The 11,547-nt window shown below is 54.2% G+C and overlaps 1 protein-coding gene across 1 annotated transcript; it reads left to right on the top strand.

Annotated features, from left to right (window-relative positions):
• The first annotated feature begins 226 nt into the window (after positions 1 to 226).
• Positions 227 to 11,321, top strand: PMM1 (phosphomannomutase 1). The gene is made up of 8 exons (XM_079305122.1): positions 227 to 384; positions 480 to 597; positions 1,422 to 1,498; positions 1,623 to 1,714; positions 3,853 to 3,952; positions 4,743 to 4,818; positions 7,501 to 7,616; positions 8,392 to 11,321. Exons 1-8 carry the CDS (start codon positions 316 to 318, stop codon positions 8,512 to 8,514), a joined length of 771 nt encoding a protein of 256 aa, XP_079161248.1. The 5' UTR covers positions 227 to 315; the 3' UTR covers positions 8,515 to 11,321.
• The last annotated feature ends 226 nt before the right edge of the window (positions 11,322 to 11,547 follow it).

Genomic DNA, 11,547 nt, shown 5'->3' on the forward strand with positions numbered 1-11,547 from the left:
TGCTGCTGTTCCCCTCAGCAGGACACGGAAACCCTCAGAGGAGCTGAGGGAGCTGAACCCAGACCCATAGCCCCTCAGTTCCGGGGGCACTGCAGTAATAGCAGCACATGTGAAGAGACGCACCACGCACCTACCCGAACTGCAGGCTGTGGAAGGGTTTGAGGCGGAGAAGCCGTTCAGACCCGCGCCTCAGTGCGTCCCTGCGGGGAGCAGCCGGGGGTCCGGGCCGGGCGGCCCGTCCCTCCGCGCGGCCCCGGGGGGCGGGCGGCCGCCATCACTGCGCGGGCCCGCCCCTGCCCTCAGAGCGCGGGCGGGATGGCGGCGGCGCGGGGCCGGGTGCTCTGCCTCTTCGACGTGGACGGGACCCTGACGCCGGCCCGGCAGGTAGCGGGGCGCGGGGGCGCGGGGCTCGGGGGGCTCGGCCGGCCGGGCGGAGCTCGTCCCGCCGGCTGCGGCCTCACCCGCTGCTTCCCCGGCAGAAAATCGAGCCGGAGGTGGACGCGTTCCTGCAGGAGCTGCGGCAGAGGGTGCACATCGGCGTGGTGGGAGGCTCCGACTATGCCAAGATAGCCGAGCAGCTGGGGGAAGGGGACGAAGGTGAGGCGGCGGACAAGATCTCCGGGGTCACCGTGCGCTAAATCCAGCCCCAAGGCTGCCCTCAGTGGCTGGCCGTGCCCGGGAGCTGCTCCCGGTCCCCGTGTGCGGAGGGCGGGCAGGGATGCTCCAGTCCGTGCCGCCGGCTACAGCGTCAGTTTTGTACGAGCTCTGACAGCGTCACGCCACCCGGGCAATTTTTGCCTCCCTGCTGCTCCATGGCGAGGTCCCCGCAGGTTCCTCGTCGCGTTCCAATGGGGGCATGGGGTAGAGTCAGGAGTGGGAGGGCAAGGGGGCAGCGCCTGCCTCGTACACCGTGTTCTCCGTCTCCGGCATGGATGACAAGCGCCACTTAGCTCCAAGCTCTGCCTTCCACTTGGTTACTGGCCGAGAAATTCCCGGCTGAGGCTGATTGCTGGGTCGCCAGTGCTGCGTGTCTGGGCTGCAGGGAGGGCTGGAGTTAGATAACCAGTAACCACATCACCCCACCAGCCTGGCAGCGGGGAAGGCACAGCAGAGAGCAGAGCAGCACGTATTAGTTGGAAGCCTGACATTTTTGAGCCCTTATCTTTGTCCTGCAAGTGATTCAGCCCGTGACCTCTGTCAGGTCGTTTCCCCCTGCATGCGTCACCTCCCCACCCGCGAGCAGAAGATAATCTACTCATCCACTGTGTGGAAGGCAATGAGCACAGGATGGCCAGTGGCCCTTTGCCGAGCACAGGAGCCGTAGAAAACACAGTACTAAGGAACTCAGTCCTGATCTCAGTCCTTTTTGCCACTTTTCCCAGGCAGTACTAATGTTTCCTCTGTTTTTCCTCCCCTCTCAGTCATTGATAAGTTTGACTACGTGTTCGCAGAGAACGGCACAGTGCAATACAAGAATGGGCAGCTGGTCTCCAAGCAGGTAAGTCCAGCTCCCTTTGCAGCCCTAATCAGGCAGGTGGGAAGCCTCTTCTCCCAGTTGCTGCCCCTTCCAAGTGGGCTTCATGGGAAGTCAAGCATCTTCACTTGCCCTTCTCTTTCTGCAGGCCATTCAGGACCACTTGGGGGAGGAGCTGCTGCAGGATCTGATCAACTTCTGTCTCAACTACATGGCACTGCTGAAGCTGCCCAAGAAACGGTAACAGCTCAAGTGTGTGCGAGTGGAAGTCATGTCACTGATTTCTGGGGAGCTGAGCTCCGGATCCCTCCTGTACAGAGCTGATCAACAGGGCTTGTCTTGCTCCAGGTTTTATCTTAGCATCCAGAGGCACTGTGTAGGATCACTGTCTCCCTGAGCTGAGCACCTTGGGCAAATATTGGAGGAGTGTCTTTGTTCTGAAGAGTCTGCTTTAGCATAATGATAATGCCTGCTCTCTTGCCCTTGGATTTTCCTCCCTGGGAAACAGGGTGCAGCCACCGTGTGTATCTCATTTAGGACAATGGTACCAGCTTGTTACTGCTCAGGGCATCAGGCATCACTGGTAGTATATGTTTCCAACCAGGCAAACAATGGATCTTAAGATGGGAAATCCAGCCCTTGAGGACCAAATTTCACACCGTTTCTAACCCAGTGTCACTGGCTGGCCCTGCTCTACGCCCTCCCCTGTGTTCCTCTCTGCTCTTGCCCTTGAGATCCAACAGCAGAGGGCGAGCTGGGTTGGTACACCTCTGCTGAAGGAAGGCCAGGCCACTACCAGGACAAGAAAGGGCAATCTTCCATTGGATCAGCTCACTCTGCGAGCACAGACAGAGAGACAGAACCAATAGCATGAAGGTGGAAGTGGGGGCAGGAGGGCCTCTTTCATTCTCAAAGAACACGTATGTCACCCAGGGCTGTTGGGAGCAGCAGCTCTGCCCTCCATTGCTGTGGATGATGTTTTTTCCTGCTCTCCCCCTGTGTACCCAAGCAGGTACATACCCCCTGTGTACTCAAGTTGGGTTGAAATTAATTTGTTAGAAGTTGCTAAACTGTGATCCAGATTAGTTGCTTACTATGAGTCACCATGTGGCAGTTCAAGCACCAGTGAGAGGGGCTAGGGTGGCTCCTTGCAACAGGACTGCTGGCAGAACAGGCCCCTGAAAGCACAGGCTGGGACCCAGAACCCTCAAGGCTGTTTGGTTGCCTCATTGCTGTTTGGTTACCCAACAGCCTTAGTGGAGTTTCAGCACCCAAGTAGCTCTGTGGATTTAGGCTTATGGGATTTCTAGCAAAGCAAGGACTTTAACCTACATCTCCTGAGTCCTGGCCTGGGGTGTGAGCCACCAAACCCTGGTGCCTCAGAGATGCTGCTCCCAGGCTGCAGGCATGGTTGCCTGTGTGTCCATTCCATGATGTTCCTCACTGTGTCTGGAGATAGGAGGGGGAGAACTTTTCCCCCAGACTCAGGATGGTAAGCAGTTTATCACAGAGAAACAGCAGGCAGGGCTGGGAGGGACAATAAGCTCAGGGATCCTCAGCTGGACAGGGCAGGGGATCTCCCTCTCCAGCACAAGAATTTCAGTCTGTTTTCACACTGACAGGGCTGCCATCCCCTGTTGTTTCTGCCCCACCAGTGCTGGTATAGCTGTCTGAACCCTCGACAAGCAAACAGAAGTAGCTGGGTTTTTACCAGAAAGAAAAGAAGGGAGCAGTTTTCTGCCAGCTCAGTGCTTTCAACCACCCCACCGAGGAAGCAGCTGAGAAATGACCCCAACACAAGGTGAGGGTGGCAAGCAGGAACTGGATCCTGTCTGTGCAGGCTTAGATAAGAGCTGCAGTCAAAGGTGCAGGGGTCAAAAGGGAGATAGGGAGACCCTGATTTGTGTCCCTTGAGGAGGCCTTGATTGCTCAACAGCGAGTGACACTGACCATCTGGCCATCCCACTGCCCCAAGGTACTGCCAGCTTCACCCAGCCACCAGCATTTCTTGAGCCTCATGGGGTAGAGGTGCCACAATCTCAGCAGGCAGCTGGTCCAGGCCAGGCAATAGCTGTCCTTGCAGTTATCACATTAGAAAATGTTACCTGTTATCTCTCCTGTGCTCATTGCTTCCAGCCTATTCCCAGGGCACAGACTGTTTATTTCTCTTCTCTCACAGTCTCTTTTTATAAAAAATTGAGCTCCTTGGGACCTTAAGCAGCTGTTAATGCCTGCTCTGCCTGTTGTGAAGCACTCAGGAGTGGGCATGGCTTCCCTCCTCCTGCATGTTCTTGCAGAGCCTCACTAAGCAGCCATTCTCCTGGAAAGGTTGTTTTTCTCTCCCTGCCCCAGTAATTTGTGCCTTTGCCTGCCCACAGAGGGACCTTCATTGAGTTCCGCAATGGAATGCTGAACATCTCCCCCATCGGCCGGAGCTGCACCCCCGAGGAGCGCATCGAGTTCTCCGAGCTGGACAAGGTACAGGGGCCACACCTGGGCTCACCCTGCCCTTGGCTGGTTTTACATGACCACAGATCTCAGATCTTACGTGTTCCCTCCCTCCCCAAGGAGAAGGGAGGTGCAGCTTCGAGCTGTGCTTATGCAACAAGGGGAGACAGGACTAGGAGCTGGGAAACCCAAGGGAAGACACAGATGAATGGAAGAAACTTGATTTCATTGGGGACCACCAGTGCAAGGGGGTGGCCAGCAAGATTCCTTGTGCTGTGGGAGAGCCCCAGGGAATGAGGCAGTTTTTTAACAGTGTGTTTCCTCATTTACAGTACCCAGAGGTGGCCCAGCAGCTGTCTTCTCTCTCCCACTTCCCCAGCCCCAACAGAGCTGGAACTAATGGGCTTTCCAAACTGAGAAAGCCATGGCAGATCTGCTGGGCAGTTCTCTAAAGGATTTGGCCCATGCTCATACCGGTTTCTGTCTGGGAAAGCTTTCGTGGGGTTGAGGGATCAGCTGGTCTTTGTAAGACTTTTTAAGCAAAACTGGAGGCTTTGGGTTATGAACTGGGCTGTGGGAAACTGAAGCAGTTGCATTTCATTGCCAAGGAAGATCTGGGATCTGCTCCTCCCAGTGAAGTGAGCCAGTGGCCTGCTTGGACACTGGGCATTCCTCCTGGCAGAGGAATGGCACTGGGGCCCAGTGCAGGTGGGGAGGGAGCAGAGTTGTCCAGCAGACAGGTTCTGGTGGATTCTGGGAGACTGTCACCATCTAATTATTCAAATCCTCTCTTCCTCCCTGTCCTCCTTATCCTCCACAGAAAGAGCGGATACGGGAGAAGTTTGTGGCAGCCTTGCAGAGGGAATTTGCTGGCAAAGGCCTGCGTTTCTCTCGAGGTGAGCAGGAGGGCTTCCTTGGCTTTGCCTTTGTCATGTTTCCCATAAAATTCTGTGAAGGGGAGCAGGAATCCCAACTGTTCACTCTGAGTGTCTGGAAACTCTGGGATGAGCAGAAGGAGCTTTTAGTCCTGGAGAGCTGCCACAGGGGAGTCACATTTGCATCCATGACGTCTGCATCCGTGCAGAGAGTAAGCCGTGCTGCAGACTTCCCTCCCTGGGAATCAGCCAGACAGACAGGTTTCCATCCCCTGACATTATCCCTGCCTTAATCTCAGTTAGTGGAGCCCACTGCTGCCCAATGCCTCCTGTTCTGGCTCAAGCATCAGCAGCAGGGCAGCCAGCAGAGCCCCAGGCACATGCACTCTTTAGGAATGGGACAGGAGCCTAATGCATGTCTTGGCTCTGGGGTTTTCTTGTTAGTTAGCTGCCAAGGAAGCATCTTTCTTCCTGGAGGGAAGCTGACAAGGGGTAAGGAGATTGCAGCTCCCTGCCTTGGGCTTTTTGTAGGGCCGTTTCTTGGGATGGTTCTGACAGCCAGCTTACCAAAGATGTGGAGCTGAAGGAGAGGCTTGAGCAGTCCTGAGTGTCTGGCCAGGACAGGGAGGAAGATGAGGGTGTGTAGGTTGTGGGGATGATGCTGGAAGAAGATCCTCTGCAGGGGTGTGAGATACGAAGGTTCCATGTGGCAATCCAGTCAGAGGGAAAGGGGATGGTAAGAGGCAGTGGGTGACACACCTGTGATCCTCCAGGAGCTTTTCTCTGAGAGCCTTTGCTTGCCTTCAGCACCCTGCCAGGGGCATCCTGTGCTGTCCACAGCACTGGCACACACTGTTTGTCACAGCAGAGAAAGACAAGGTCCCCTCTGCTGTGTGCCCTCAGGCACAGGATGTGGGAGCTGGACAATGGGCCTTTTTCCTTGGGCTTTGGGAAGCTGCCATGAAGAGCTCAGGCCTGTTGTATAAAACATGAAGAGGAGCTGTGGGCCCCCTGCTCCTCCACAAAGAAAATATGGGGTGTCTCAGGTCAGCCATCTGAAAAAAGGGCATGCAGAAATGTAGCTCTTCTGCCAAGCTGGCTCCATGTGCCTTCTCCCTGGCTCTGGAGGATGAAAGGCCAGAGGTGGTGGGAGGTCTCCCTGCAGCCCCCCAGGGTCCTGCTCTACCTGGGGGAGTGACAGTGCTGGCTGATTCACACCACCTCTTCTCCCTTTGATTTCTTACCTGTTCCAGCTGGCATCAGAAGCCCTTTTCTGCTGCCCAGCTCTGTTTAGAGGGCTAGAATGCAGTGAAAGGCAGTGGTTTTTACAGGTAGATGGCTTTGGATGCAAAACAAGAGCATGTCACCAAGCTTAGCTCCTGCTCTGATGCTGGATCCTGTTACAAGCCTGGGGCCATCCCCACCCCTGAGTCATAGGGCACTTGCTTCTATCTTTATCACAGTGCCCTGTCCAGTTTCTCTGCTCCAAGGTGGACATTAAGGCTCCATCCCCATCTTCTCAGGCTCTAAGGAGGCTTGGTTCAGGATCCTCAAACCTATAGGGACACTCCAGACAGCCAGGAAGGGGAGATGCATGGCATCAGGATTTGCATGTTTGAGCAATATGGGGTGTTGGTGCCTCTCCTTCAGCAGAAACTGACCCTGTGATTATCTCTCTACTCACCCTCTTCCTTAAAGAGGCAGGATTATCATTTAAGAAGGAGAGTGTGAAGCTCCAGGATTGCTGGTGGATACTCCAGTAGATTGCCTGGAGAAGACAAGCTGACTGGCAGGAGGTCACACATACCAGCTCAAATCCCTGTACCTCTGGCTCTAAGTGAAGTCTAAACATACATGTGCCCTAAATTGCAGGCTTTATTTTGGGATGAGCATGTCTCCTGTCGTGGTGCTGGGACAAGGGTCTCTGCAGCCTGTGGACACAGTGGGGCAACTTGAGAGGATGGGGAAGGTGTTGCCTCCAAGCACCCCCAAAAGGCAGCAAACAAAATGCTGGGGTAAACTCAGCCTGGTCTAAGAGCAAGGGCTAGGAAGTTTGTTAACTGTGAGTGTTCTCTGGGAAAGCTCCCTTGCCACTGGATGTTGGTCACTTGAGAATTGGTGCCTACAACCCTCACTAAACTCTTGTGTCAAAAAGTGACGGGTCAGGGTTGTGCTCTGATGATGCCAACAGGTTTGTGTGCCTCCATGGCAAGGTCCTTGATCAGTGTGCAGAGACAGCATGCAGGAGACCCCAGTCCCTGCACAGTTAAGGAGCATCAGAATGGTTTTAGAAGGGCCAGTGATGTCTAGCAGGAGCCTAGGATGGAGTTTTGTGCCAGTCTCCACAGCCATTGTCCTGTGTTGGGACACAGAACGTGCTGGTGCTATCTGCAAGGTGTAACCCAAAATCTCCCCCCAAAAGATGTCTCTCTAGGGAAGAGCCCTCTGGTTCTGGCTTGCCTGCAGGGAAGCTGTGCTATTGTCACCCCAGCCATGCTGATGTCACTGCAGCCTGTTGTCATAGGAACAGCCTCTGCCACTATCCTAGCCATGTGCCAAGAGGAACACCAAGGCAGAGCTGGTGTTTGTGGCTGCTGTGTGGGGTTGGGGCTCCTCAAGACATCCAGCCCCTGCCCATTCCAGGGTGAGGGGATACCCTGCAGCTCCCAGCCTCATTGCCTGATGCCTCCCTTCTCCTGGCAGGTGGCATGATCAGCTTTGATGTCTTCCCCGAAGGCTGGGACAAGCGTTACTGCCTCAATGTGCTCGACGACGAGAGATTCGACACCATCCACTTCTTTGGGAATGAGACAACTCCTGTGAGTATGTCCCACTCACCCCACACATGGCTGCTTTCTTCTGCTGCTCCATCGTGGGAACCATGGTCCTACTGGTGTCAATACAGACCTTTAATGGTGTGAGGGGGAAAGATGCTGCCCTGTGCTGTGGGTTGTGATGGTCTTGTGATGCCTCTGATGGCTCATGGGGAAATCATCTTGGATTCACTGTGCTGGGAAGCAGGTCCGCCTCAGCATTGCGTTCCTTGCCCCAGCACCCTCAGGAGGACAACAGCCACTCCTGTGACCTGCATGACCCAGAACACAAGCCCCCAGCACTTAGAGAGGACTCCTCAACAGCAGGATCAGCTTCACCTTCCCTTTGGAACAGTGGATGATGATAGTTCCTTACTGCTGTAGATCCCCTTGGTCATCCACTCAGCTCTTCCCAGATGCTGGCAGCCTCTGCTCCCCAAATGTGCCGATCCCACCTTCTGTTAGCCCCTCCACAGGCAGGATGGGGTTAACCCAGGCTCCTGGACAAGCTTTGCTGGTCTGTGACCTTCACCATCTCTTCTATGCTCCTCCCCTGGCACTAAAGAGGGAGGCTAGAGGGAAGGAGCAGAGCTCCCAGCCCAGCCTCTTCTGCCCCCGTGGGCCTGCAAAGCCCTGCCTTCCCCTGCCCACCCAGTCCCTGCCTGCCCAGCCACTGGTTCCCAGCCCAGCTCCCCAGGGGACAGAGCAAAACGTGGATTCGTGGATGCGGTTGTTCTGGCAAGACCCTGCTAACGCTGTCCCTATTTTCTATTCCCTGCAGGGAGGGAATGATTATGAAATCTATGACGATCCCCGCACTGTAGGACACAGTGTCCAGTCCCCCCAGGACACAGTCCAGCGTTGCCGCGAAATCTTCTTTCCAGAAAGAGCAAACGAGTGCTGACTGCCCAGTTCCTGCAGCCCTACCCCAGTCCCACCCTCTCCCCCCACCAGGAAAAGCACCTTCATTTGAGGAATCTGCTCAGGGTAGACCAAAAAAAACACTTGACAGAGCTGGTCAGGATGTCACACGTGAGTGTGGGTGGGTGGCAGGAGGGGGCCTTGGCTGAGCAGCCCCTCAGCGCTCCCGGTGTGTGGGGTCATGGCACCAGACCCTCCTCCCTCCAGAGAAACTTCTCGACAGCTCAGCTGTGGTGGGCAGTGATGCAGATGCTTTTGTGGTTGGAAAGCATTTGAAAGGGCCAAAGAGCGAGTGTGTGTCTGTCCTGCACTCTCTCTCCTCTCCTTTTCCACTTGGTTTCTCTTCACTCTTGTGCATGAGGGAACATGTGGCTCACCTTTCTCCCCCTTGCACCTTGGCCAGAGAGGCTGGGGCTGCTGAGGCTCAAGGTATTCACCAGAGCTGCTCCTTTGCAGGAGGCCAGGAAGGCTGTTTGCTTCAAGCCTGTGGTAGGAAGGAGCAGCTGAGATCCCAGCTTGTTGCACCATTGTGCTTTCTAATGGAGAGATCACCATGTCCTTCCCCTCATTGCCACAGTGTGCCAGTCCCTCCCTGCAGATGACCTGGGAATGACAATTTTAACATGACTGAGCTGCTTCTCTGAGCTTTGTTTGGGTCCATGAAAAAAAAAAAATCTTCTCTTTAGCTTACAAAAAACACCTAGGGTTTATTTTCTGTGTTACTCTCTATTTTCAAGTCAGACCTTGCCTGGCACAGCTGGAGGATCCTGGCACTTCATGCTACGGAACAGTTTGGGGTAGAAGGCTTTCCAATGGTCTTCCCACTCCTGTGTCCATGGGGCATCACAGAATCACATAATTTTTAGGGTTGGAAGGGACCTCTGGAAATCATCTGGTCCAAACCTCCTGCCAAGCCATGGTGACTCTGAGCAGGTAACAGGAATGTGTCCAGGTGGGTTTTGAATGTCTCCAGAAAGGGAGACTCCCCAGTCTCCCTAGGCAGCCTGTTCCAGTGCTCTGCCACTCTCAACATAAAGAAGTTCTTCCTCATGTTGAAGTGGAGCCTCATATGTTTTAGTTCATGGCCATTGCTCATCATCCTGTCAGTGGGCACCACCAAAGAGAATCTGGCACCATCCTCTTGGCATCTGCCTCTGCAATATTTATATGCATTAATGAGATTGTCTCTCAGTTTTCTCTAGACTGAACAGGCCCTGAACTCTCATAGTCTCTTCTCATAAGAGAGATGTGTCCTTATGAAACCTTACCCAGGGCATTCCTAACAGACCAATTCCCCTTCTCTCCACAGTGCTCAGCTTTCCATCCTGCTGCCAGAGACATTTTCAGCAGCCATACCTGGTTCATAGAGCTACGGGAGCTACCTCCTCAGCTGTGCCCTCCAAGCTTGCTCTTCCCCCCCATGTCATCCCACACACTCAGTTTACAGGCTCACCTTTAGGGAGACAGGATGTCCAGTGCAATTGTCATATGTCCTGTTCCTCTCCCTGGATCTTTGTGGGTTGCAAACCTACATTGCTCCTTCAGCCTTTGACCTTCTCTGTCACATTGTCCTTTTATTCCTGGCAGTTCAATTGTGGTGTGTGGCCACAATGGTGACACTTGTCACAACTTGGTGCTCAAAAGGAGCTCAGGGGTCCCCTTCAGAGAGATGTCCTGCTCGTACTCCCCAGGGTACACAGATCTGGTGTTTGTGGACCTGGAGAATGCTGGAGGTTTCTGCAAACCGTCCCATTGTTCCCAGGAGCCTTTCTCACCCCATCCCTGCTGGTACGGCACTGTCCTGTCTCTTGGTCCTGTTTTCTCTCCCCTCTTTCTTCTGTTCTGGTTCCCTCACTGTGGCTCTCCATTTTTCACTGGCAGCTGGACTGCAGGGAGAAGTTTCTCAGCTGGCTTCCTATGTAAGGCACCACCATCCTCCTCATGTGAGAGACACTGGTGCTTTTAGACCCAGGGCAGGGCTCCCACATTGCCATGGGCAGAGTCCCTGGTGGCCTTGGCACTGCTGCCTGGCCACAGGAGTAGGGATACTGCATGACCAGTGCTGGTGGGTGCTGTCTCCTCCACCTGACCACCTCCAACTACAACACATCAGATCTCTGATGCAGCACATTTGCATGAGCACAGCGATCTGCCCAGCATCCAGAAATCCCCAACAATTCCACAAATTCCTCTTTGTACCCAGGGAAGATTTGTGTGGGGGAGAAGAGGACCTGTTGGAGAAGCTTGTATGCAGGATACCCTTTTCACCAGTCACGGGTTTTGGCCCTCCACTGCAACCTTCATGGAGGAAATGTGTTTTGTGATTCCTTCCTCCCTGTTTCACTGTGGATCAGGTTATGTGTGAGTCTTGGAGAGTTTATTTTTCCTGTAAGTTTGTTCATAGCCAGAAGGACCTCTAGTAAGCTAGTGATGAGTGAAGAGCAGGGTCTGGCCCTGACTGTGTGGGGCACCATGATGGCCTTGGGGGCTGAGTTGACTTGCACTTTTGAAAGGAAAGGCATTTCATGGCTGTCCCTGAGACCCCTTTGCCATGATGCTCCTCCCATGGTGGGTGCCCACAGCATAAGTGGGGGTTTTTCCCCATGGATGTGATTGAGCAGATGTGGCATTCCCCACTCTCAGGACTGTCTTGCTGTATGGATCCATATCAGTGTGAGATGGGCAGCTTCTGTCTGGCTGATGACAACTGTTAAATGAGAAATATATTTAAATACATAGATATGTATATTAAAGAAATTAAAATCAATCCTATTAAAGCCACAACACGCAGCAGTTGGAGGCAGTGTGTGCTTTGTGCTGGGCTGTGTGGGGTGAAGGGCAGCCAGACAACAGGCAAGGCACACTTCAAAGTCCCCACAGCAATGGGGGACCAGCCCACTCCTGGTCACTGCTCAGGGTGAGCAGCAGCCACCTGTCCCAGGCCCACAGTGTGGAGCATCTCCAGCCCCTTCAGGGACATACTGTAGGTGAGTCCATTCTGATGTCTGGATAAATT

This window comes from Erithacus rubecula, assembly GCF_903797595.1.
Source record: "Erithacus rubecula genome assembly, chromosome: 4".
NCBI lineage: Eukaryota > Metazoa > Chordata > Aves > Passeriformes > Muscicapidae > Erithacus > Erithacus rubecula.